Below are 27,589 nucleotides of genomic sequence, written 5' to 3'. Positions count from 1 at the left end.
AAGCCATAGATGCTTATTGAAAATAGTTCAAATGATATGGAAGACAGAAAGATAGTGAGTGTTTTTCTGTTTGTTTGGATGAATGTGTCTTTGGGGTAGTCACTATTAACACTGGGTGTATTTCCTTCCAGATCTTTTCCAGTGTACCTACAAATATATATGTACGCTTTGTAAAACACAAAATAGTACCTGATAAACACTGAGTCCCCCTACTCCCACTGCGCAGTCTACATGGACATCCTTTCATGGTGATACGATGAGACCTGATCGACTCCTTTTGTTCGCTGGAGTGCTAGGTACTAATAGCTACAGATAACTCACCTTCAGTGGACGTTTGCCATATGACAGGGTCTGTGCTCCAGGCAGGCTACATGAAGTGGGTCTTAAGGCTTTTTACAACAATGCTATGGGTGAACACAGTAATTGTTAACATTTTGCAAATGATAGGATTGCAGTAGAGAGAAGCAAAGCTGCTTGCTCAAACTCATGGCACGATTCCCAACAGAGAGAGAGAAAACTTTTAAAACAATTGTTGTTATAGTCAGGTGATTTATGATCATTTGAAGAAATAGTGCATTCAGTGAATACATTTCAGGGTCTGGTACAGTCTGGGAGCTGTTCCTGAAAATGCACTGGGCTAGAGGTAAGGGAGCGGTCCATTGGCCCTGGACCCCTAGTGCAAGGAGGGAGGTCCCGGGGAGAGGGGGTATGGAGAAGAGGTCTCTGAACAAACCTTGCAACGTCCATTTCTGCTGAGTCTGGTTCGAGGTGTGGCTCTTGACATGTACACTTTTCAGAGATACTTGGTTAAGATTTTTATCATGGCTCACCTGAGCAGCCATGGTTTCGAACTACCTGGAGATGTGGTCTGGAAGGCCAGTGCTATGGCCATCCTTCCCGCTCCTGCAGGAGGGGAGTCATCCTGGGACTAGAGGGCTTCGCCTGTAATCAGCTATCTCATAATAAGTGGATTTGATGCTGGTTTCGTTAGGTCAGGAAATTTCCCATTTGGAAGGAAAACTGATACTTGTTTTTGGGTTTTGCTGAGGAGCCACAGGGTTTAGAGCAGGGACTGGAAGTTTGTTGAGACACACGTGAGTGCACTCAAACATCTTCCATGAAACATGGAAATAAAGGCAGTGTTCCAGAGAGGTCCCTGGCTTTGGGATATAAATATTTCTGTAACAGAATGGTACTGGATGTCTGCTGTATTTTTTTCTCTGCTATTTTGGCAAGTTTTATTTGGGTGTGTGTCTCCTGTACACAAGGTATGACATCAGTTTTTGCCACCAAGTATTTACAGCCGTTGGTTACCTCCTATGTGGGTCACTTTTGTGCCGTGGTTTCTTTGAGGAAATTGTAGGTCTCCTACCCAAAGCACATTGCCCATTTCAAGGTGCTCCTGGTTTCTGAACACCTGTGGCAGTGCCTTCCATGTGGGTGAAGCCCGCCGAGAAAGTACCCCTCCCCAGGAGGTGGGGACTGGTGATTGCCTGAGTGAGGAGGCCGGGGATGAGCTCTGGACTAGAACTTGTGACCGGCTGCTTTTCCTTCCCCTCATCTCCCTCCTATTTTTCCACCACCCCCACTTTTTAAAAATTTCTTATAAAAAATTAAGCAAGTATTTTGGTTTCCTTTATTCGCTATTCCTTTCTAATCGTATGCAGAATGAGCCTGGGAAAGTGGAAAGGAAAGTTGTACTTAGCTTCAGATGATCCTACCAGCCCCGCATTGAGGGGCTTCCATCAGGTGGCATTGTCAAGTGGCGTTCTGGAGGTTCTCCTTTCAGTCCTCAGCGTTAACCAGCAGAGGCAGGTGGCACTTATTCCTGGTTAATGTTGAGGAAGTTGAGCTCAAAGTGGCTAAGGGAACTTCCCAAAGTCACATAGGAAGTAGCAGAGTAGAACCAAACACAGATTGTCTCTGAATCAGGCAGGTCATCAGATTCCAAAATGGGCTGTTAATTTTTGGAGGTCAAAAAGCTGAACAGACAAAGCTATTTCTTTTTTCTTCTTCGTCGTCGTCGTCGTCGTCGTCGTCGTCTTCTTCTTCTTCTTCTTCTTCTTCTTCTTCTTCTTCTTCTTCTTCTTCTTCTTCTTCTTTTTCTTCTTCTTCTTCTTCTTACTCCTCCTCCTCCTCCTCCTCTTCCTCCTCCTCCTCCTCCTTTTTTGAGCTAGGATTTCACTATGCAGCCTAGGCTGGTCTAGGCTCAAGCTGTCCTCCTGCCTTAGCGTTCTGAGTACTGGGCTTACAGGTTTGTGTCACCACACCCAACAGAACAGACATTTCTTTAAAGAAGACATGCAAATGGCCAAAAAATATGTGAGAAAAATTCTTAGTATCACTTATAATCAGAGAAATGCAAATCAAAACCACAGTGAGGTATCATCTCACCTGTCAGGATGAGTATTACCAAAAAGACAAAAAATCCTGGCGAGGATATGGAGACAAGGGAGCTCTTACACACTGTAGGGGGGTGTAAACTAGAGCAGCTGGCTGGGCGTGGGGCGCACGCTGACATCCCAGCACTTTGGGAGGCGGAGGCGGGCAGATCACTTGAGGTCAGGAGTTTGAAACCAGCCTGGCCAACATGGTGAAACCCCGTCTCTACTAAAAACACAAAAATTATCTGGGAGCGGTGGATCACACCTGTAATCCCAGCACTGTTGGGCGGCTGAGGTGGGTGGGTCACTTGAGGCCAGGAGTTCAAGACCAGCCTGGCCAATGTTGTAAAACCCCATCTCTACAAAAAAATACAAAAATTTGCCAGGTGCAGTGGCGGGTGCCAGTAATCCCAGCTACTCAGGAGGCTGAGGCATGAGAACCACTTGAACCTGGGAGGCAGATGCTACAGTGAGCAAGCCGAGGTTACACCACTATACTCCAGCCTGGGCAACAGTGAGACTCTGTCTCGAAGAGAAAAAAGAGAAAGAGTAAGAGTAAGCTAAGGCACCCACTATGGCAAACAGTATGGAGGTTCCTCAGAAAACTGCAAATGAAATTACAGTGTGATCCAGCAGTCCCACTACAGTGTAGATACCCAAAGAAAAGGAAATCAGTGTCAGAGGGGCATCCGCACCTCTGTTTCCTACAGCACTGTTCACCATAGCCAAGATACGGAATCAGCCTCGGTGTCCAACAGCAGATGATGGATAGAGAAAATGTGGTCTTTATACACAGTAGCATACTATTCAGCCATAACACAAGATGAAGTCCTGTTATTCTCAGCAATGTGGATGGAACTGGAAGATATTATGAAATAAGCCAGAGACAGATAGTTACACAGCACATGTTCTCTTATGTGGAAGGCAAAAAAGAGTGGATCTCATTGAAGTTGAAAGTAGACAGAGGATCCTAGAGGGTGAGAAGGGTGGGGGAAGAGGGAGATAGGGAGAAATGTGTTAAAGGATACAAAATTCTAGCTGGATAGGAATAAGTTCTAGTGTTCTATAACATAGGATGACTATAGTTAACAAGAATATATAGTTTCAGACTGGGCGCGGTGGCTCATGCCTGTAATCCTAGCACTTTGGGAGGCTGAGGTGGGTGGATCACCTGAGGTCAGGAGTTTGAGACTAGCCTGGCCAACGTGGTGAAACCCCATCTCTACTAAAAATACAAAAATTAGCTGGGCATAGTGGTGAGTGCCTGTGTAATCCCAGCTACCAGGGAGGCTGAGGCAGGAGAATAGCTTGAACCTGGGAAGCAGATGTTGCAGTGAGCTGAGATCACACCACTGCCCTGTAGCCTGGGCAACAGAGTAAGACTTTGTCTCAAAAAAAAAAATATGTGTGTGTGTGTGTGTATATATATATATTTCCAGATAACTGGAGGAAGGGTATTGAACGTTGCCAACACAAAGAAATGATAAATGTTTGAGATGGTGGATATGCTAATTATGCTGATCACCTACAATACATGTATTATAACATCACCATGTGTACTACGTACATATGTACAGTACACAATTATGTGTCAATTAAAAAAGAAAAAACTGAACTTAGATTGGAATGACTATGAAGTAGCTAGCTTTTTCATATTTTTTATATAGACCCTAGGCATTTATTTTAGGTAAACTACCCTTGGCTTCAGGAAATGTTTAGTATTTGAATTTTAGCCTTGCATTTTATAATACAGAGAAGTAAAACTGTAGGCTTGCTTTAGATACAGTCACAGGGATTTGCCGTGATGACCTTTTTATGTAATAAGGGGGAAATATACCTGAATTAATAGGCATACATGCTCAGTTTTCTCCCTCGTACACATTTTTAGTTGTTGTCCCGGCATTGTGATACTTATGTAAACAGTATGAGATAGGTAGGAATCAGAATTTTAAGGTAAGAATACTTAAAGTTATGTATTTTTCAAACTTCCAAACTGGATATTTTACATGTCCATTATATAACTGTAATTAAATTATCAAAAAGACAATACCTGTCTTTAATATGGGTGATGCTCTAGCTTTTCTTTTCTTTTCTTTTTTTTTTTTTTTTTTTTTTTTTGAGACAGGGTCTCACTTTCTCCCAGGCTGGAGTGTAGTGGTGCGATCATGGCTCACTGCAGCCTCAGCCTCATAGGCTCGAGAGATCCTCCCACCTCAGCCTCCCAAGTAGCTGGGACCACAGGTGTACAACACCATGCCCAGCTAATGTTTAAAATGTTTTGCAGAGACAGGGCCTCCCTCTGTTGCTCAGGCTGGTCTGGGATTCCTGGATTCAAGTGATTCTCCTGCTTCATCCTCCCAAAGTGCTGTGATTACAGGCATGTGCCACTGCCTGGCCCCATATAAGTGGGATGATGACTTGAGCCTAGGAGTTCCACACCAGCCTGGGTAACATGGCACAAGATCCTGTCTCTACAAAAACTAAAAAAATTAACAGGTCATGGTGGCACCTGCCTGTGGTCCCAGCTACTCCAGGAGGCTGAGGCGGGAGGATAACTTGAGCCCAGGAGTCAAGGCTGCAGTGAGCTCTGACCTTGTCATTGCATTCCAGCCTGGGTGACAGAGTGAGACCTTGTCTCTTAAAAAAACTTACTGGCTACCTGATTATTCATAGGAAAAAAACCTGAACTCTTCTCTAAACCTCATACCTAGTACAAAAATTAACTCAAAATGGATCATGGACTAAAATGTAAAATGCAAAATAAAGATGAAAAGAGGAGCTAGAGACTGGGAGAAACTATTTGCAAACCACATGTCTGGTAAAGGACTCATATCTATAATATATAAATAACTATCCAAATTCAGCAGTGAAACCGAATCATCTAGTTTGAAAATGAATAAAAGACCTGAAGAGACATTTCAGATAACATATAAGCACATGAAAAGCTGTTCAACATCATGAGCTATCAGAAAAATGCACACTAAAGGCACGTCACTATACACCTATCAGAATGCCTAAAATAAAAAGTAGTAACAAGACCAATGCTGGTGAGGACGCGGGGAAACGGGATCACTCACACTTGGCTGGTGGGAATGGAAGACGGTACAGCCATTCTGGAAAACAGCTTGACAGTTTCTTAAAAAACTCAATGTGCAATTGCCATAGGATGCAGCACTCACATTCATGGGCAGTTATCCCAGAGAAATGAAGACTTATGTTCACACAAAAGCCTATATGTATCTGTTCATAGCAGCATTATTTATAAAGGCTGGAAACTGGAAACAACCTGGAGACTGCTCAGCAGGTGAATGGTTAAACAAACTGGTGCACCCAGACCCCAGATACCACTCTGTAGTAGTTAATGACATCCTTGTTCATCAGTCTTTCAAACTAGAAACCACCATCATGTTTACTCCCCTTTTTTCCATCCTGGGTCTGAGTGGACTTCATTTTGCATTTCTTTCCAATGCATTTTCCCTCTGTCCTTTCTGGTTGCACCTCATGCCTCATTTGAACCGTTGTAAGAGCCACCAAATTGTTTCTCTGTCTCATCATGGAATCCTTTCTACACTTCATGCCCCACATTGCCATTGGAACAATCTTTCCAAAACATGAACAAACTAACTTAAAAGAAATATCCCAGGTAGCCTTCCAAATAAGTATAAGCTTTCTGTTAGAAGTTTGACTTCTTGTCTATAGGGAACCCCAGGACTGTAGAGAGACGGATTTGCTGTCTGCATTTTCAGATCAGGCAGAAATCCCTGGAGGGGCCCATGTGGAATAGTGGCACAAATACCGGTTCTAGAATCAGAAGCCCTCATATCCTGGTTCTAACACTAGCTGGATGTTCTTGGGAAAGTTTTGATTTCATAACCTCAGAAACTCCATTTCTTAAGAAATGGAGATGGGAAAACATACTCAAGGGATCACACAAGGCTGCTGGGAGGAGCAGATGAGGGCCATGGTGAACATGCTGTGTAATCCGTGAAGTACGTCGTATGTGTGAGAAGTGGAACTGTGTGGATAGCGGTTCTGGAATCATTGTATGAAAACGATGGAAAGCACATTCGTAGTTCTGCCTGATGATACCACTGGGCACCTGTGTTGTACGTGACTGCAACATGGGTGAGGCCCGGGTCAGTACAGCTCACAGTTTGGTTTTCATGCAGTTAGAAAGGCCCGAGAGGACCCTTCCCCCCTCCAGCTGTAGGAAGGAGGCGGCTGTCTCCTGCCTCTATTTGGTGGGATTGTCTGTGGCTCCTTGGGGACAGGAATGCAGGGAGTCGGGGAAGAAAGCCGGCCTGACTGCTCGCTAGTCACCCTTCCCCCAGGAAGGAGTGGAGGGGTCATTTCGTGGTAACTTGCCAAGTCTTTCTTAACCCATCTGCTCTTTGAAATGACCAGCATGACAAGTAAAAGACCCGTTAGAGACAGATGGGCTGTGTGTCCCGTGCGTTTATGGCTTTGTGGCCTCAGAGCTGCCAGAACTCGATAGCTTTCTGGGGAACGGTGGGTCAGCCAAGGGGCTGAAAATAGAGGAAGAAAATTCACCCTCACTGCTCTGGTCTGGGAGTGATGACTGAGGAGAGCGGCATGGAGGGCCCAGCCGTGGGGTCCCTCTCAAGCACACCCTCACCGCAGTGGGAATGCGGGTCTCAACCTCCCTAGGCCTCCGTGATTTTCGTCTGTCACATACTCACCTCCAGCAGGGACGTCTATGGTGATGAGATGAGGGAGCATCATAGCACATGTGGCGCTTAGTAGGCTTGTGGTGAGTGGACGCTGGCGTCAGTGGAACAGGAGACTGGGCGCTGCATGTGGACGCACTCACGTGCTGGTGGCATGAGGGGACAGAGGGGAGAGGGACGCTCTGCCGTTCTCCTTTTGGTCTGTCACTCCCGCTGTTGTGAACAGAATCCGTGAGTGTATTCTGTTGCCCCAGTCTACTTGGTAGGCTGATTGTTCAATTTTTTGCTTCCACTTTTGATTTCTTAAGAATGGGAAAAGGAATACTTCAGTTACTTTTCTGGTTGATGGCATACTTTCCTTGATATCACCTTAATGCTTTTTAATTTCTATGTATTTTGGATGCTGGAGCTTGCCTGACATCTGTGTTTTTAGGCCTCACCCTCGCGCATAACTGTTGGCCACACCAGGACCAGAGAGAAGTGACCAGACCGATTGGTAGCAGGGCTAGGACTGGAATTCTCCAGCCTTTTGGCGCCCAGCAGGCTCTGTTTTCTGTATTGCACTGCTCTTCCCTGTTTCGACCCCTGTTAGGACAGTGGATGTGAAATGTAGCTGGACGCTTTTGGGGGTGTGCTAGGAGTGTGGCAGATGCCTCAAACTGGCAGGCAGATGCCTCAAACTGGCATTTTCCCCTGATTCTGAATTCTCATGGCTCAGAGTCAGTCTCTAGGCTACGGACCGGGAAGACGCAGGAAGTTGTTTTGTATGACAAACTATGCCAGGGCATTTTTTTCACCCGGCAATTTATTTGGTTTGGACTGGAATAAATCTCTGATATTGTTTTCTTTGACAATATTATTAGGGAGTGGAGCCTGACTTGTTAACCTAGTCCGATTCATAGTGCTTAGAATCTCAGTGAGTGTGTGTTGAACGGAGCGGAAGTGTGAGAGCATCTTGGACAGTGGTTTGCAAACCTAGCTGCATCTGGGGGGCTGTGAAAAACACATGCGTGCTTACTCCAGACCAGTTGAAATAGAATCTGCAGGAATGGAGCCTGGGCAGCTATAGTGCTGTTAAAAACCCCCAGGTGGTTCTGATATACCCTAAAGGTTGAGTAAAGGTTGAGATCCACTGATCCACAGTGAATTGGAGTCCTGGATCATAGACATGCCTTACGCTTTCACCAGCTTAGAATGGTTCTTGTGCTTTAGAACTGTGAAAAAGTGTTATGCAAACAAGTGTGGAAATAGCCTAAATGCCACATCCTGTTACTACCTGTCATGAAGTACATTGACCAGTTATTCACTCTATTCTGATCTCTACCCATTCCACCTTTTCTTCATGGAACAATAATTTGACAGTTGGTTATGCAGAACCAGAGTAAGTCTAGTTTGATTGGCGGGAAACGATTTTGGGTATGAAGTACTCTTTAGGCATTGATTGAACTCTTGTTTGTACCACCGCTGTGCTGGACAGTTTATAAATATTACTTCTTTAAACAAGGCCTATGGAGTCAGGCTGCCTGGGTTTTGCTAAGTAGTTGTGTCATTTGGGGCAAGTTTTTAAGCTTATATAAACCTGACTTTCATCTATGAAATGGGATGACAAGGGGTCATTATCATCTCACAGGATCGTGTAAATGTGTGTGTAAAGTGCTTAGTTTCGTGCCTAACACATAATAACTAGTTAATAAAGTTATTACACCATCGTCGTCATATTTAAATGTAAATATTAAGAGCTAATAAATGTGTAAAAGGTACTATACGTTTACCCATTGACTACTTTAGTTTTAAGTGGTTGGGTTAATTTATCCCTTAAATATTGGCCTCTTGAATACCTTGAATTTCAATTGAACGTAGCCAGAGGATTTCATAATTGGACCATTGCCTCTGGAAGTTGGAGCTTTGTTCGTTTGCTTTCACTTCCTACACTAAACATGTGGCTGTGCACACCTTTATGGTGACTTCTGGTACTGGGGAATCAAAGCTTCATTCGCTTCTTTGGAGGAGATGATCTTATGCTATATGAAGCACTCAGACTTTGTTAACTGTGTACCATCCAGACAAGACCAGGTGCTTCCCATGGCAGCCTGTCCTTTTCTTAGCTCTCTCATCAATCTAGCCTGTTCCTTCTATTCCTCTTTATACTAGAACTTGTCTTTGAACAAGGAATGTTGTTTTGTAACTGCTAGGTCCCCAGCAATTAGTAATGCCTAGCACATACTAGGTGCCTTCTGAATGTTAATAGGTGATAATCTAGCAGAACACAAGATAAATCCGCAGATTGAGATTTAAGCTGTGTGGTATGAACGCTGCATTGGCAAACTTATTAAATCAATTTTGTTAATACAAGTTTAACATATTTTAGTAACTGACTTAATTCAGGAATCATTTACTGAGTGTCTTCTAGGCCAGACACTGGGGACAGAAAGGTAATAATATATGATCCCTGCCTCATGCACAGGAAGTCTAGTGCGATGGACAGACACGTGCCAATGGCTGCCATGGAATATGGTGAGCATTAAGATAAAGGGGCACCCTGTGTGCCCTTGGAGCACAGAGCAGGGTTTGTGTTCTGGGAACATCGGCTCCATGTGAAAACACAATTTAAATTTTCTTTTTTCTTTTTCTTTTTTTTTTTTTTTGAGACAGAGTCTTGCTCTGTGGTCCAGGCTGGAGTACAGTGGTGTGATCTCGGCTCACTGCAACGTGCTTCCCCCAGGTTCAAGCGATTCTCGTGCCTCAGCCTCCCGAGTAGCTGGGATAACAGGTGTGCGCCACCACGCCTGGCTAATTTTTGCATTTATAGCAGAAATGGAGTTTCACCATGCTGGCCGGGCTGGTCTTGGACTCCTGACATCAGGTGATCCTCCCACCTTGGCCTTCCAAAGTTCTGGAATTATAGGCATGTATGTATTCATCCTTTTAAATATCTGCGGGTAGCACTTAACTTTAAATGGGTACTAATTAAACTATTGAATGACTTTAGTATGGATTGAATGACTTTGCTTGGGCCTCGTTTTTAATTTCCTTCATTAGAGGAAAAAAAAAAAAAATGCACGTTGAATATCCCTCATCCAAACTGCTTGGAACCAGAAGTGTCTCAGATTTCTTTACATTTTTGGATTTTTGAATATTTGTATTATACTTGCTGGTTGAGCATCCTGAATTCAAAAATTCAGAGTCTGAGCTGTTCCAATGAACGTTTCGTTGAGCGTCACATCAGCACTCAAAAGTTGTGGATTTCAGAGTTTCTGGTTAGGGAGACACATCCTGTATGGGTGCTGGAATGTCGCAGGAGTTCTGGACCAGAGGTTGGGTGACTAGGGTTTGGTTTTCGCTTTGTTACTAAACAGGCTGTTTTCTTCCATAAGCTCAGCTTTAAATCCCCCGGTTGTCAAAGAAAGGAATGGGCCATCTGATGTTTAAGGCCTCTGTTAGTTCTGACTTGGAGACACCTGACTTCAGTTCATCTTCCTTAGGAGGGGACAAAGAATATGGGAATTTTGAAATTGTTAGTCAACATCTACAGGGTCGTTGCAGCCTGGTTTTGGGTAAAGGTCATCTTTAGTGAGCCCAGGGAGAAACAGTGGTTTAGCTGTCAGCTGAGAGGGATAAGTGGTCCTATTAATTTTCCTCTGTGTTAGTGAAAGCATTGTTAAGGGTCACAGCGTTAGTGGAGCTGGCTGGAAAGAGGAGGGGAACTCACTGTTACAGGTTATATTGAATGTCTTTTCAGTCACTAAATGCTTTTTATGATATGTTTTTCAGGATTTCAGTGTTGTATGATTTCTCTGTGTTAAGCACAGGAAATTTAACATCAGCAAAAAAGAATGCTCTTTCTTTTTTTTTTTCTTTGAGATGGACTTTCGCTCTTGTCGCCCAGGCTGGAGTGCAGTGGCGTGATCTCAGCTCACTGCAACCTCGACCTCCTGAGTTCAAGGGATTTTCCTGCCTCAGCCTCCTGAGTAGCTGGAATTACAGGTGCCCGCCAGCATGCCCGGCTAATTTTTGTATTTTTAGTACAGATGGGACTTTGCCATATTGGCCAGGCTGTTCTTGAACTTCTGACCTCAGGTGATCTTGCTGCCTCGGCTTCCCAAATTGCTGGGATTACAGGCATGCGCCGCCATGCCTGGCCTTGAATGTTCTTTCTATGGGAATCTACGAAAGCCAACTTTTGAGTCTAGTGGCAGAAAACCTCTTCTTCATTGTTTAGCTGTGCTGTGAGCTTGGAGGGCTTCAAGTCCAGCTGAAAAAGCTGTAGTATTTTAGGTCAGTTGGCTGTCTTGGAGAACTTCATGAGCACTGGGCTGGAGTGATACTGTCAGAGTTCATGAGCGGTGTGAGGCTCTCAAAGCCTAGATACTGGGGTTGCCCAAATACGTCAGCTGGACTCACTGTTTCTCTCGGGAGTCGGGGGATGGAAAATGCTGTGGTCTTAACTCTTCTCTTAATTTTGCAGTACTGTTATTAATGGTAGGAATGATTTCATACGTTTGCATTTCGCTTTGTAATTCACAGAGAATTTTAAAATCCGTTATCTGATTTTATTCCCTCAGCAGTTCTGTGAAAAAGGCAGAGCAGTTTTCATATCTTCTGTTTTCCCATGATTCTCTTGTGGCTCACAGAAGCTAAGAGCCTTCACCAAGGTCATAGGGTGAATGAGTCGCAGAGCTGCGAGTAGAGGCTCAGGCTTCTAGTGACCCTGTTTCTTCCTTGATAGCTCGCTCTGGTGGCGCTATGTTCAGGTAACTGCGCATGCTCGGTTTGGTCTTTTGTAAATCCCTGCCCCATTTCGGGGGAGGTTCTTGGGAGGCTTCTATTCGTTTTGGAGCATTTAAGTATCTTGTCCTCTCTCCCTCTTCCCAGATGCATGGGCAGTTCTGCAGGCCCCCAGGCTGGCCCTTGTGCGTGGGGGCGTCTCCTGCCTCCACGTTGCTTGCATGCCCCCTTCTGAAGGTGCTCTTCCCCGCATGGAACCCCCTCGTGCTGCCTCCACACTGCAGGCTGTTCGGTAAATGTTCCTAAGTCAGCATCGTTGTTTTCTAGAAATGGGACGGGGTATGGATGCCAAGTTCTTTTCTGTGTGAAGTCTTCGATTGTATCATCTTGCCTTCCCTGTGTGTGCTCCTTGAGGTTGTCGCTGTGCTGTGGTCATCTGTGTTCCCTAGGGTGCCTCCCTTGGAGTCCTGGCGGTATTAGACATGTAGTCAGTGTTCACAGCCTAAATGAAAGAAAGGCCAACAGAGTCATTAAATCTGGAAAATGACAAGTGAGGGAAAGGAATTTTTATTGGAGGCATGTGAAAAAGAAATCTTTTTAGCAAAGTTGACCTGTTTCTCAACTGAAGTTGAATTTCAGCTCAGAAAAGCAGCTGTGTGCCCAGATGGCTTTGGGATTTCAGTTTGTGACAGATGAATTGAATTTGTTGTTGTATGAATGTGTTATCCTTTTGTGGTTTTATTAGGCCTTTCTCCCAAACGGAATCGATTTTTCTATAAAACTCACACTTCCTTTTTGAGAAGTGTAACACCAATTGTATGGGATGGTCTCCCAAAAGATTACCAGCCAGGAACCGAACACACTGCCTGAGACTCACGGCCCCTGGTTTCTGCCTGTGCAGCTGCAGGGCAGAGAGGCACGCTCGAGCTGAAATCAAGACGCATGTCTGCATCTTCTCTTTCTTGACTGCTGTTTCGTCTCTGAGCTGGCCTGCCTTCAACGTCTAGGAGCTTGGTGGGTGTAGACACATTACGGTATGGAGGAGGGATATGGCGTTGACACAGCCAGGAGACTCGCTGAAGTCTCTGTTCTCTTCCTGCTCACTGCTCTCACTTTGTATGAGTCACATTTGTAGGGCTGTGCACAGTGGCTTACACCTGTAATCCCAGCACTTTGGGAGGCCAACCTGGGAGGATCTCTTGAGCCCAGAGTTTGGAACCAGTCTGGGCAACATGGTGAAAGCCCATCCCTACAAAAAATAAAAATTAAAAAATTAGCCAGGTGTATTGGCTTATGCCTGTAATCCCAGCTACTGGAGAGGCTGAGGTGCGAGAATCACTTGAGCCCGGGAAGTCGAGGCTGCAGTGAACCATCATCACGCCACTGCACTCCAGCCTGGTCAGAGCAAGACCTTGTCTCAAAACAGACAAAAACAAACAAACAAAAACCCATGTGTAATAGTGGCAGTAGTTAACTTTTGAAAGTTTGAAGAAAAGTTTCTAAATCACCCGTGACCATGGACAATTTACTTAGCCTTTCTATGCCTCAGTTTCCTCATCTATGAAAAATGAGAGAATATGGTACTGATCTTACAGGATCATTAAACCATTGCCCAGATTGCTTATAGAGCTAGAGCTTTTTCCTTGAAGTACATGAGTATGGCTGTCAGACATCTGAAACCCGAAGCCATCTTACAACATCATTTGGATACTACCCCCTCTCCGCCCTCTTTTTCCATTTGTAAGGGACAAGGATCCAGGAAGGAAAGAATCAGCTTACAAAGGCTTTTGTTACAATTAATCGTTCATGTTCTTTCTTTTGGTATCTTATTCTCTGTTTACATTTTTTTTTTTTATTACATTTTTTGAGACAGAGTCTTGCTCTGTCACCCAGGCTGGAGTGCAGTGGCACGATCTCGGTTCACTCCAACCTCTGCCTCCCAGGTTCAAGTGATTCTTGTGCCTCAGCTTCCTGAGTAACTGAGATTACAGTTGTGTGCCACCACGTCCAGCTAATTTTTATGTTTTTAGTGGAGACAAGGTTTCGTCATGTTGGTCAGGCTGATCTTGAACTCCTGAACTCAGGTGATCTGCCTGCCTCAGTCCCCCAAAGAACTGAGAGTACAGGTGTGAGCCACCGCCCCCGGCCGCTGTTTCCATTTTGTAACACTAGCGTCACCCCAGTGTAGGGTGGCTAGGGGTATTCTTCTTTCCTGTTTCCTGGTGTATTTTCCTCTACAGTATTGATCACTCTTTAACATACTTTTTGGTTGTCTGTCGCTACCTACAAAAATATATGTTCGCTGTTATATCACCAGTGCCTGGCACATAGATAGTCAATATTTGTTGAATGAATGAATGAATGAATGAATGGGCTGAAAGAACCTTATTCTTCTTTCTTCTGTCAGTTCACACCAAATGCTTTTGGAAAATGCTATATGAACAGGGATCATAAGCAGCAGAGGTTACACACATGGCTGTGGGATAGCCCATCATCCTCAGATACTTGTCTGGAAGGAGGTGGAGTACTTGAGTAGAAATGATACAAGATAACTTCTTCAGGAAATCAGCCAAGTGTCACAGCTTTTCACACAGGCGTGTGATGTTTGCGTATGTGTGTATGAAGAGCTGTCATGGCCTAGAATCACGGGCCTTTAGATCCCTTGTACAGATAGAAAAGTAAAGTCGGAGGCCCAGGAATGCTGTAGGCCACCAAGGTAGAGTCCCTGTCTGTCCTTCTCAGTGTCCGGTCACTTCTCACTGCACTCCCCTCTTTACTCCTAAAGCCACTTTCCCTGACTCTGAATGTGTAACCACGAGGGAGAAAATGTACTCCAGGCTCACAATTTGTGGAGAAAAAGCCCAACACCTAAAAATAATGTTCACAAAGTTTGTACCTAGAAAACGTGGCCATTTCTATCATGTCTTTGAATTTCCCTGTTTCTCATACATTTTATAAACAAGACAGTAGAAGGAGATTCGTGAACAGCAACTTTAGAACAAGGGGGAAAAAATCAAACCTAGAGCATTCCAGTTTCTGTTTTCTTCTCAGTTTAGGGCTGAGGCACTTTAGCTTCCTGTCTAAGGGACTACTCAAATCTGATTAGAAGCCATTGTGGGCTGGTAATTATCCATAATTTTAGGAAGACAGATGTAGCACCAACTCTGTTCTCTAATAGCAGGCTTATTAATTTTAAATTTGCATGGCAGGAGAATCAGATGGCGAGGTGAGATAAGCATTCAGATGCTTGGTCAATGATAGCTGTTTACTTCCACGTGTCACATGGGGATTTGGGACCCGGGAAGTCCACTGAGAACTGAAGATTGTCTGTCCCCTAACCAGCTGGGTTCTTTTTCATCCTGAGCTCAGAAAGATTGCTCCTACTGCAGCCAGGGAAGACAGGTTGTTGACTGGTTAGAAATCATGGTAGGTTATTTTCTCCACTCGCAGTTGGAAAGCAGGGCTATCAAAAAGTTGTCTCTGTTGTATTTCAAATCTGGGTGTTTAAAAAATTATGTAAGCAATTTAATCATTTCTTTAACAGTAGTTGTGTGTGTTCTTGATGCGAATGAGAGGTGCATTCTCTTGTAAAATCCCTGGGACTTAATAGGAAGATGTGAGCCTTAGAACAGAAGTTGGTTTTCTAGATGATCATGTAGATATGATGCTGAGCACTAGACAAAGATGTTGATTGAAGCGATTTAAAAAAATTTTGTCTGAGTTCAGATTTTACACCAATATTTAGAAAATCAGCAAAAGAACTTGGAGGAATGTTCTCAGGCATCCAGTTCAGCCCCCTGCGCACATTGTCATAAAATCCGAGTGTGTGTACAGGGAGACGCATTCCTTTCTGTTCTCATCACTGGTCCTTCCCTGGCTCTGCACCTGCCTGTCATGCGCGTCCCTGTGAAGAGACCACCAAACAGGCTTTGTTTGAGCAATAAAGCTTTTTAATCACCTGGGTGCAGGCGGGCTGAGTCTGAAAAAGAGAGTCAGCGAAGGGAGATAAGGGTGGGGGCGTTTTATAGGATTTGGGTAGGTAAAGGAAAATTACAGTCAAAGGGGGGTTGTTCTCTGGTGGGCAGGAGTGGGGGTCACAAGGTGCTCAGTGTGGGAGCTTTTTGAGCCAGGAAAAGGAATTTCACAAGATAATATAATCGCTTAAGGCAAGGACCGGTCATTTTCACTTCTTTTGTGGTAGAATGTCATCAGTTAAGGTGGGACAGGGCATTTGCACTTCTTTTATGATTCTTCAGTTACTTCAGGTCATCTGGGCATATAAGTGCAAGTCACAGGGGATGCGATTCCTTGGCTTGGGCTCAGAAGCATGACATTGCCCTCTTCCCTACCTTTTCCCTCCTGTGCAGTTCTCTCACAAAGTGAATGGCCTCAGCCACAGCTTCTCTGCAGCTGCATCAGACTGTGGCGACAGGAGTGGTGGCTCCTGCAGGGCCTGCTGTCCCCACTGAGTCCAGTCTTGCTTGCCGCTGGAACCTGGTCACCATTTTGCACCGAAAGTATGTAATTCTATGGAATGAAAGCCAACATGCTGGGAATGGAGGTGTCTTTATCACGGTGCTCTGCATATTTTAATCTTGGGTGGAAAGTATGGAAAAGTATGTGATACCTGTGGTTTGATGTCAGAAGGACGTTGTGAACTTGACGTGGACTGAGGATGTTCAGGTGCAACAGGCACCCTGGCTTCATTAAATGAGACTTCCCCATCTCCCTGTCAGGCATGCACAGGTGTATGGCCACATCTTATGTGTTATCCTTATCTAGAGTGCGCCTTGTCGTCACGTTTAAAGTTACATGATGATATTCTGCCTCATAGAGTAGGTCCCAAACCGCATTCAACACAGAAATGTACTAGTGCTATTCTACATCGAAAGTGCTTTCATATACCAAGTGGGAGAGCAGTCCTAAAATCTGGGCTGGAATCACAGAAGGAAGACTTGGGGAAGCAATAGATTCCCTAATCCAAAGCTGGTTTTTCATGAACCTAGAAACAGGACCAAGAGAAGTGAATTTGCCTAAGGCCCTGACAGTGTCTCACGGTAGCATTTGAACCTAGCAGTTTCTTGACCTATTTCTTTAAATGATTAGTCATGCTTCCTCTGATTCCTATATAAACGTATTCCTCATTCATTCTTTTGTTTCAGTGAATTATTGCGGTGCTACCACGTAGCAGTATTTGAGTCAAAATGTGGCAGTGTTTATCCCTTTCCAAGGTTTTTAGTTGTACAGTTTGTCAAAGTTGTGCTAACAGTTTCTTGTTGGTTGCAAGGTGTCCTTTCAGAAGCCAATTGTGTGGTGTATTTATATTGATTGTTGGAGGTAGTTTGGTTAGAACCTACTTTGAGTGGCTGGCGTGGGCCTGGGGGACAATAACAGCTGCCTGCTTCATGGGCAGAGATGAAGTAATTGCTTCCTGGGAAGTACCATCCTCCTGGCCACACTCTCCAGCCCATTTCCTTTGTGGTGGTTTCCTTGCATCTGCATGGTTCTGGCTTCATGTGAGTCTCTTTTATTTTAGCATATGACTTCAGGCTGTGGGGAAGAATGGCCATTTTAGCACAGAGATGCACACAAAGGAACAACTGGCTAAATGTGAGTGAAGACATTCTTGGGGGGGGATTCATTTCTTTTATTCTGTAACAGGCAATCTGGGAAACATTCTGGACATGTGGCCTGTGGCCTGCACTGTCACAGCTCCTCCCTGCAGGATCGCAGATGTTTGGAGATTGTAGTGATAACTGTTATCATTGAGAATGCCATTCTCACAGGGTCTAATAAGTCAGGATTTATTCAGTGTGAATTTGTTAAAGACAACTGTATTTCTAGCCAAATCCATGGGAGATGTTTCTCCTGGCAGTGTTGCTGGGGGTATTCCCGTGGCTTAGTCTTAGGGGAGCACACGCCTTTGAATACTGCTGAAGCTGTGAGTACCCAAAGCGCACCGGAGTACTTTTGCCATACGGGGTGTTAGTCACTGATACACGTCTCAGTCAGACCTGATGGATTCTTGACCCCTTCCTTTCTTAATTTTTTAATTTTTATTTTTTATTTTTGTTTTTTAAGAGCACAACCCCTCAGGTGGCCACCATGAATCTCTGGTGTTTTCAGTTGGCTGCAGCCTATTTGCTATCTCTGGTTCAAACATATTCGAAGTCTGATGATGCTTCCCTCTGTTGTTCTTCTGCTGTGTGACCTCCACGCATGCAGGGTTCAAGACTGTCAGAGCTGGGAGCCACCTTCACAACTCCCAGGGTTTCCAGAACCTCCTTTATCTAGCCCTGGGGATGGAAGAGATGTCATCAGAGACGGAGGCTTATTAGGTTTACATGCCATTGATAACGAATGAGGAGGTTTTCTTTTATATAAGGGGAGCTTCTTATAATGTGCTTTAGTAGGGTAAAGAAGCTTTTGAGGTTTGCTTTCTCTGGAAAGATAATTTGTGATCCTGCTGTTGCTTTCAACAAAAATATCATTTGCATACCAGTGCATGTTGTATTACTGAGCACTGGCTGACAAACGGTTCTTAACTCGTCATTCACTCCGCCACTGTTTTTTGAATGGCATATGTGTGCCAGCTGTAGTAGGAACTTGCTAGACTCTAGAACTAACCCTTATGAAATAGGGGTCCTGGCGGAAGCAAATGCATATAACTATAAACGTTTGAGGGGATATCAGAGGGGGTGCCTATAGGTGCAAACTTCGTTCATTCATTGTCCCATCTAGGAGGTTTTGTGTCTTAGCAGCGTGTTCCATAGCAACACATCCCTCTATCAAAATATTCATCGTATTATTTTGAAATTCTGTGCTTAGATGTGTGTTTTTCGGACTAAGTTTAGAACTGGTTAAGGACAGGCTATGGGGTACGTATTATATATATCTACACATACACATATATTTATATATATATACATTACCATTGTAAATATAGTATATATTTATATATATACTCATATATATATTTCTCCTTCTCTATATATACATACACACCACACACATACACACACACACTTCTACTGCCAAGCACAGAAAGTCAAAACTCGGCAAGGGTTCTTTTAGTGTTCATGAAAAAATAGATGTGTTAGTTGAGAGTGTCCTTAAGTTGCCAGGGGAAAGACAGGATGGATTCACAAAGGGAGATAATGTTTTTTTTTTCTTCTTTGTTTAACTCTTGAATTCGAAATAATTCAGACTTATGGAAAAGTTGCAAAAATAGTACAGACAATTCCCATATACTCTTCCCTCAGATTCCCCAAACATTTCACCCCATTTGTACTTTCCCTCTCTGTGGATATAATTTTTTTTTTTTCTGAAATGTTTGAGAGAGGAAGGTAGAATGCAGGGCAGGGTGAAAGGTGGAAGGAGAGACGTGGGTTGGGAAGCTTTTTTTTTTTTTTTTTTTTTTTTTAACCTTCTAAGATGGAGTTTCGCTCTTGTCACCCAGGCTGGAGTGCAATGGCACAATCTCGGCTCACTCTAACCTCTGCCTTCTGAGTTCAAGTGATTCTCCTGCTTCAGTCTCCCGGATAGCTGGGATTACAGGCGCCCACCACCATGCTCGGCTAATTTTTTATATTTTTAGTAGAGGGGTTTCACCATGTTGGCCAGGCTGGTCTTGAACTCCTGACCTCTGATGATTCACCTGCCTTGGCCTACCAAAGTGCTGGGATTACAGGCGTGAGCCACTGTGCCTGGCGATTGGGAGGCTTTTGCCGTAACCCAGAGCGCTATGATGAGGGCTGGACCTGGTTGGAAATGATGAGGAAGGTGAGAAGTGGTTAGGTCTGGCACATATTTTGAAAGGAGAGTTTAAATGGGTTGGATGACAAGAGAGAGAAAAAGAAGTTTTAAGGATGATGTCAAGGATTTTGGCCTGAGTAACTGGAAGACTAGAGATGCTGTTATTGGGATCGGGAAGACTATGGGAGGAGTGGGTTATAGTAGGGGGAATCAAAAGTGTGTTTTCCGCATGCTAAATTTGAGGTCCAAAAAGGGATGTCAAGTAGTGTTGGCTGGGCGCCGTGGCTCACGCCTGTAATTCCAGCACTTTGGGAGGCTGAGGCGGGCAGATCACCTGAGGTCAAGAGTTCGAGACTAGCCTGATAATTATTAAAATCGATGATTGATGTTTGCTAATTAATCATATTATTGCTTCTAATACTGCAGGGGGTTCACACCTACCTGTGATGTTGTTCCTAATATCTAGGGACAGAGAGCATGATTTTAGTTTTAATACCACAGTAGGTATACACTCACCCTGTGACACTGATCCTAATATTGAGAGGGGTAGAATATGACATGACTCCCAACATAGCAATGAATGAACAGCCACCCGGTGATATTGCTCCTGATATTCATGGAAGAAGCGTATGATATTACTCCCAATATCCCAGGGAGGGTACAGCTCTTCTGTGATATGGTTCCTAGTATCTGGAGGGGGAGAGGATGATAATAATTCCAGTATCGCAGGCTGTGTTCACCCACCCTGTGATATTGTTATTAATATCCTGGGAGAGGAAGATATGATTCCCCATAGAGCAGGAGGCGTACACCCAGCCTGGGATATTGTTCCTAATATCCATGGAGAGGAGAGGCTGATGTTACTCCCAATATGGCAGGGGGTGTACATCCACCCTGTGATATTCTTCTTAATATTCCAAGGCTGAGAGGTTGATATTACTCCTAGTATCTCAGACACCGTACACCCCCGTGTGATACTCTTCCTGATATCTGGAAGGGGAGAAGATGGTATCAATCCCCATATCGCAGGAGGTGAACACGTACTCTGTGATATCTTTCTTAGTATGCAGGGAGAGAGAGGATAATATTATTCCCAATATTGCAGAAGATGTACACGTCCCCCCGTGATATTGTCCTTAATATTCCAAGGCACAGAAGACGATGTTACTCCCAATATCGCAGAAAGTGTACACCACACAGTGATGTTGTTCCCATGATCCAGGAGGGAAGAGGACGATATGACTTTCAACCCTTGCACCCTGCAATGCTCTCATCCTGCAACACCGACACCAGCTCAACCTGACATGGGACCAGAGGTGCTGGCTGGGGGTGTTCATTGCTTCTCTGTTCTCCCTTGCCAGACTCAGTAGAGGAAGCTGAGACCGAGCAGCCGCAGGAACAAGGTAGGTTTTGCCCGTGGCTCAGGCTTCTCTGGTTATGAGCTGGGCTTTGGAGTAATGGCAGGGGAGGGGACAGAGGTGAGTACGGTGGGCATTGGATGCGGCTGTCACCCCTCTGTGGTGTGGGCCGGGGACTTGAGGGACATCGCCTGAGGTGGGCCTGAACCTCCCGTCTACTCTGACACTGGAGGCCGTGAGGTCCCACATTTCTTCCAATGAACATGCTGACCCCCGCCTGGTCCCCAACCGAGATGGGGCATCCTTTCCACTGCTGGGACCCACATGTAGCTGTGGGTTCCTTTTTCATGACCTGGAGAAGCTGCAGTTCACCCTGTGCTCTGCCTCAGAGATGGGAGGCCACACTGCCCTCAGCGGGTAGCAGAATTCAGAGCCTTAGGTTGCAGGGGCCTCAACTGAGGTCCCTGAAGGGTCTTCTCCTTCCTGAGGGGAGCCAGGGGGGAAGGGAAGGCTGTTGTAGGTTTGCCTCAGGGAGGGGGTGGTTCCACCCTCTGCCAAAGTCACTGGAGCAAAGGCACGTGGCTCTCCAGCTGCCCCGGAGGCCAGGGTAGTGGCTGGGAGGGGCTGTGTGCCTCTGCTGGGTGGGGGCGATTTCTTAGCTAATCTAGTGTAGTCAAGTCAGACATTTGCCTCTAAATCATATTTATTTATTTTTTTAATTCTAAGGCTTTACAGATGAATAAGGAGGCAGTTTGTATTGAACATATTTTTTGCATGTGAGCTTGAAACAGAGGGTCGGTTTAAATCTAGGTTTTTCCCTTCCCAGTAATGCCTCCTTTCATCCCAGGTTTTCCAACAGGAAATGCGCTTGTTTGCTCACCTCTGGGAGGGGGCTTTGGCTAGGAATCCACCAAAGCCAGCAGACACCAGTGGGCTGCTGGAGCAGTCTGGCCTTTGTTAACCCTTTAGGAACCGTGGGCTTCAGGTTTTCAGACCATCCACGGTGAAGGTGGCCACAGGGGCCTGGAAGCTTTCCCATCCTTCCTGCAGGGATGGTCCGTTTCCCTGCACGGAGCTGGGCACATGGGTACAACACCCCTGTCCTGTGCCGTCGGTGGCTTTACCAATTTTGCATAGCAGCTTTTGAGCTGATCCATAGCTCTGATTGGCTGTTGAGGATTTCATGGATTCCTGTACCCCACCGGGGGGCCCAATATGCTGACAGAAGTTACATTTGTAGTTGTGGTGCTGCATATTCATGGGTCCAGTTAGAAGGCTTTGATTCTTTCTAAAGGGAAAGGCATCTCTGAGGGGTCACTGTTCTGACACAGTCTCCTAAAACCTTGCTGTCAGGTGGGCGACAAAACAGGACAGGAGGGTGATTTTGTAGGAGAGTCGGGCCACGGGCCTGCGTGTTCTCTCTGTCCCCGTAGTGCCGGAGTTCGTACGTGCTCCAGGCCCCGAGTTTGCGTTGCACATAATTCTTAAGGGCTCATGGCAAGCTGCGCCGGGGACACAGAGGGCAGGGATGGGGGGACCCTGCCCCCAGTGGACCAAGGACTCACTGCCGGACTCTAATATGTCTAGGTGTTTTTGTGACTTGCAGAAATACCTCCATCTTGTCTGGGCCTGGATCCACAGGAGACCCTGTCGAAGGTGAAGAATGTTCTGGAACAATGCAAGACCTGCCCAGGCTGCCCCCTGGAGCCAGCGTCCTGGGGTCTCTGTGCGGCATCCAGCAACGTGAGCTTGCAGGACCCCGAGGACCCCTCCTTCTTCTTGGAAGCTGAGGACGACTGGGAGGACCCAGAGGCCCTGAGCTCACTGCTGCTGTTCCTGAACGCCCCCGGGTACAAGGCCAGCTTCTGTGGCCTGTACGACGTGGCACTGCCATGGCTGAGCGGCATGTTCTGCAGCTTTAGCGACGAGGAGGAGCTGACTGAGTGCCTGGCACATGCCCGAGGGGCGGCCAAGAAAGCTGGCCTCTTCATGACCAGAGTCCGTGCCATCGTGGACTGCCTGGTGGCCCTGGCCTGGCTTCACGTGCTTCATGGACAGAGCCTGGTGACCCTGAACATCCTGCAGTCTGTCCAGGATGCAGTGGTGGCCAGAGAGGACCAGAGGGTGTAATGGCCAACATGCTGGCCGTGGCTGTGAAGAGGACAGGCCGGACGAGGCAGGCAGCTGAGGGCTACTACTGCGCCTTATGAGCGGCTTGGGACCTGGGCCATTGGAGGAACCAGGCAGTGGTGCTGGCCAATTTCGGGACCCTGTGCCTGCATGCAAGTGCCAGCAGGCTGGCCCAGCACTACCTCCTGGGGACCATGCGGCTGTTCTCGAGGCTGCCCTGCAGGGAGTGTGGCCGAGACTTCACCCACGTACTCCTGCAGCTGGGCCACCTCTGCACCCGCCAGGGCCCAGCCCAGCAGGGCAAGGGCTACTATGAATGGGCCCTTCTGGTCACCGTAGAAATAGGCCATGTGGAGAGTGAGTGCCCTAGTTCCTCCTGTGAGCCTTCTGGGGCCACTCGGGTCAGGGCTCACCTGGGGTTTATGATTCAGAAACAAGTGGTGGTTTTTCTACCATCGAAAGTGCTGAGCCATGTCCAGCAGCAGATGTTGGCAAGCGCCCTGGAGACAGGCGGTTCCCATGCAGGGCCAGGCCCTCTGTGGCCTACTGAGGCAGCCAGCTCTTCCTGGTTTGCCCAGGGACCATCCTGCCTTGGGCACTGAAAGTCCTGCATGCTGGGAATTCCTAGACATAACCCTGGGATCAAGGCAGGCTCGGCTGCGCTGGGACTTCGGGCCCCACCATGAGCCAGGCCCTGAACACCAGTTCTTGTGCCCGTGTTATCTGCTTGGTATGTTGGCAGCCTGCGCACCTGTCATCCCACTTCACAGAGGACACGGGGGCGGGTGATTGCCCAAAGCCGCAGAGCAGTTCATGCAAAAGCAGCTCGTTGTGCAGTGTGCCAGGCCCCACCCACAAATGGGGCTTGTGGGGTCCTCGGGTGGCAGAGACTGAGCGTGGGAATGTGAGCTTCAGGCCACAGAAGCCACAAAAGGGTGAATGGCGTGATGGCGGGGCAGCACTTGGCCCTGGGTTAGGGAAGCCTCTTTAGTCTAGAACCAGAGGGTTGAGAGCATTTAGTCAAGTAATAGTTGGTGGAGGAGAGGCTGGTGGTGTAGCCTGTGTGAAGGCCTAGGGGTGAGAGAGTGGGGGTGAGTGAGTGGGAATGAGTGGGGTGTGAGTGGTGGTGAGTGAGTGGAGGTGTGATGGAGTGAGTGGGGATGAGTGGGGGGGTGTGAGCGGGGATGAGTGGGGTGTGATGGGGTGAGTGAGCGGGAGAGTGAGTGGGGTGTGAGTGGGGGTGAGTGAGCGGGAGTGGTAGCGGGGTTGAGTGGGGTGGGAGCGGGGATGAGTGAACAGGGCTTATGCAGGGAGGTGCAGAGTTGGGAGGGGGTGGGTTGGGTGCTGGATGGTGAGAAGCTCTTCTGGAGAGCTAAGCAGGGCCTGGGACCTCAGGCTGTGGCTTGGCCTTTTCCCCAAGAGCACTGGGGAGCCATGGAGTGCTATCGAACAGTCACTGCAGACTGAGCAGTGAACGGACAGTAGGTGTGCAGGGCTGTCCGAAATCTAGGCCACAGAGAATAGATGAGGAAGTTGAGTCCAGGGAAATGGCTGAGACAAGGGATACTGTTGTGGGTCCCCTCTGTCTTGCAGCGCTTTGTCATGGCATAGTGAGACCACTCAGAGGTGCCTCCTGTGACCTGGACCAGAGCCCCAGGGGCTGTGACCAAACCTGCCCATTTCCAGCACAGGCCTGGCACCCACTCCTGGCCCTAGGAGGGATAAGATTTTGGAAAGGACCGTGTGAAGGGGCCCCGGTCCCACACATCTGCCCAAGGAGGGTTGGGGGGTTCAGACCCAGGCTTCTTCCCCAGGGACATTCTCTGACTGGAAGGAGACCTTCCAGGAACCCAGTGCCCCAGCCCCCACTGCAGCCTCCAGTGGCTCTTGGCACAATAGCCTGTGGTACCTCCTCCTACGAGGCCCTCCCCGGGGTGCTGGGGGATTCAGACTTGGAAATGCAGGCCAGGGAACGGGGATCATGCTTCCCTGTCTCCCCACCCTGCGCTGAACGATCGAGGAGACCAAGGGCGGGGCTGATACCCCACATGCTTCCTTGGGGTCATTTTTGAGTCACTTTCGGTAGTTTGTGTCCTTCTAAGAATTTGGCTGTTGTGTCTAGATGGTCTGGTTTGTTGGTGTACAATTGTTCGTAGTGTTTTCGTGGAATCCTTTTATTTCTGTCAGGTCGGCAATAATGTTTCCTTTTCATTTCTGATTTTAGAAACTTGGGTTTGTAATTTTTTATTTCTTCATTTTTATTAGAGATGGGGTCTCATCATGTTCCCCCGGGCTGGTCTTGAATGCTGGCCTCACGATCCTTCCACCTCAGCCTCACAAAGTGCTGGGATGACAGGCGTCAGCCATGGTGCTCAGTCTCTGATTTTAGTCATTTGTGTCCCGTCTTTCTTTCCTCGGTCAGTCTAGTGAACAATTTGTCAATTGTGTTATTTTCAAAAAACCCACCTTCGGTTCTGTTATCTCTTTTGTTTTTCCATTCTCTGTATTTTTACTTTCCATTTCCACTCTCACGTTTATTATTTTCTTCCTTTTATTCACTTTGGGTTTAGTTCTTTTTCTAGTTTCTCAAGGTGGAAGGTTAGGTTTTTGATTTGAGATTTTTCTTCTTTCTTTGAATGTAGACATTTACAGTTATAAATTTCCCTTTCAGCACTGCCTTAGCTGCATCTTGGAATTTTTGATACGTTGTGCTATTTTTATTTTTAAAGACAGAGTTTTGCTCTATTGCCCAGGCTGGGGTGCAGTGGTGCAATCTTGGCCCACTGCAACTTCTACTCAGGTTAGAGCCATTCTTATGCCTCAGCCTCCCGAGTAGCTGGAATTACAGATGTGCACCACTCCACCCGGCTAATTTTTGTATTTTTTTTAAATATAGAGACGGGATTTCACCATGTTTCCCAGGCTGATCTCAAACTCCGGGACTCAAGCGATGCTCCTGCCTCGGCCTCCCACAGTGCTGGGATGAGAGGCGTGAGCCACCGCACTGGCCGGGGCTGTGCGTTTGTTTGCATTCTTCTCAAATTAGTTTTTGGTTTCCCTGCTGGTCTCTTTGACTCACTGGTTGTTTAGGAGTGTGTAGTTTTCACATATTTTTTGAATTTCCCACATTTCCTTCACTGTCGATTTCCAGTTTTGTGCCAGTACAGCTGAAGAACACCTCTGCTTTGGTCTCAGTCCTTCTCCATTCACTGAGGCTCGTTTTGTGGCCTGGCACATGGTCTGTCATGGGGAATGTCCCATGGGTGCTCGAGAGGACTGTGTATTCGGCTGTTGTTGGGTGGCGTGTGTGACAGATGTCCATTCGGCGTACCTGGTTTCCTATGTTAATCTCCGGAATGTTTCTGACACTAGAAAATCAGGCTTTGGGAGAGGCCAGTGAGCCTGTGGCTAGGGAGCCTGGTTGCATGAGAGAAGCATGTGTGGGAACGCCAGGGGCCAGCTTTGAATCCCATTCCCCCAACATGATGCCATGTGTGGCAGACGTGATGCTTGGCTTTGCTCTCTCAGGGTTCCATCTGTGACAGGGGCCACTTGTGCCCCTGGCCTCATCAGCTCAGGCTGAAGGCAGCCCTGATCCTGGCCAGAGGGTCTTTGTGAAGCAGAAATAGATGGCCTGGTGCAGGTGCCAAGCCCCTGCTGTTCACTCTGTGTCCATCCACAACCTCGGCCCTGGGAGTTGTAAAGAAGGCCGGCCTGTACCATGAGCATCTGCACCAAGATGTGCCCATGTCACAGTGTGCTTGGCGTCTGCCCTGGCACAGGTGCATGGCCTGTCTGCGCTCAGGCGCCCCGCCTATGGGGCCCAGGCTCACAGAGGTGTGAAGGAGGCAAGCAGGGGCCTCTGAGCCCAGCCAGCCTCGCTTCGATGCTGGGAGACTAACGTCTTCCATTTTGTCTTCTGCCCAGACCAGCTGCGGGCCGTCCAGTGGCTGTGCTACTTCTACAGCGCCGTCATGCCCAGCGAGGCCCAGTATGTCATCTACCACGATCTCCAGCTCTCCCTGGCCCGCAAGGTGGCCGACAAGGTGCTGGAGGGGCAGCTCCTGGAGACCATCAGTCAGCTCTACCTGTCCCTGGGCACGGAGCGGTAAGGGCTGGCTTTGCAGTGGTGGAGGTGGGGGCGGGCAGGGAGAAGGGCACAGGGAAGCTGGCCCAGGGCCCAGCAGCCCCTCTCCTTTTGATCATTTGGTGCTTTGGCATCAGATGCTTTGAGCTGGCCGGCCTGGGGTCATCCCAGGGCTGCTGCTGGCCCATGAGTCCCAGCTTGAGCCTCCCTTGTTGGGGCAAAGGTCACCTCAACCCCAGCAGAGGCAGTAGGTGCACTCTGGGCTGTTCTTCCTACTATGGTGGCTTTTGTCATCTTACCTGTGCCTGCCCCGAATCTTCACTCCTGGGCTTCGTCTGTCCCCTTAAATGTGACCACAGCAGCCACCTGTGGCTTCTCTCCCACAGAAGACAGAGCCAGTTGTGTCACCTGCTTCCCTGGGGCAGGGTTTCAAGGTCTCACATCCCATATTTGGCCTAGTCA

General features: G+C 47.1%; 1 protein-coding gene and 1 long non-coding RNA gene across 2 annotated transcripts in view; one reads left to right on the top strand and one right to left on the bottom strand.

The window, feature by feature from the left end:
* The window catches only part of LOC140712349 (SH3 domain and tetratricopeptide repeat-containing protein 1-like), a 44,151-nt gene that overhangs the window by 9,040 nt on the left and 7,522 nt on the right, over window positions 1-27,589 (top strand). The window contains 4 exon segments of the mRNA XM_073018668.1: window positions 20,914-20,955; window positions 22,517-23,032; window positions 23,035-23,397; window positions 26,968-27,148. Of these exon segments, the coding sequence (XP_072874769.1) occupies window positions 20,914-20,955; window positions 22,517-23,032; window positions 23,035-23,397; window positions 26,968-27,148 (1,102 nt within the window).
* Window positions 1,028-8,900, bottom strand: LOC140712350 (uncharacterized). Its single transcript, XR_012093876.1, has 2 exons — window positions 7,085-8,900; window positions 1,028-3,354 (listed from the first exon to the last, which is right to left on the bottom strand). It is a non-coding gene; the product is annotated as an uncharacterized lncRNA (long non-coding RNA).

The sequence above is a fragment of the Chlorocebus sabaeus genome, chromosome 9, assembly GCF_047675955.1.
Source record: "Chlorocebus sabaeus isolate Y175 chromosome 9, mChlSab1.0.hap1, whole genome shotgun sequence".
Taxonomy (NCBI): Eukaryota; Metazoa; Chordata; class Mammalia; order Primates; family Cercopithecidae; genus Chlorocebus; species Chlorocebus sabaeus.
Note: the sequence above shows the minus strand (reverse complement) of the source record. Positions and strands in the feature narration are given on the sequence as shown.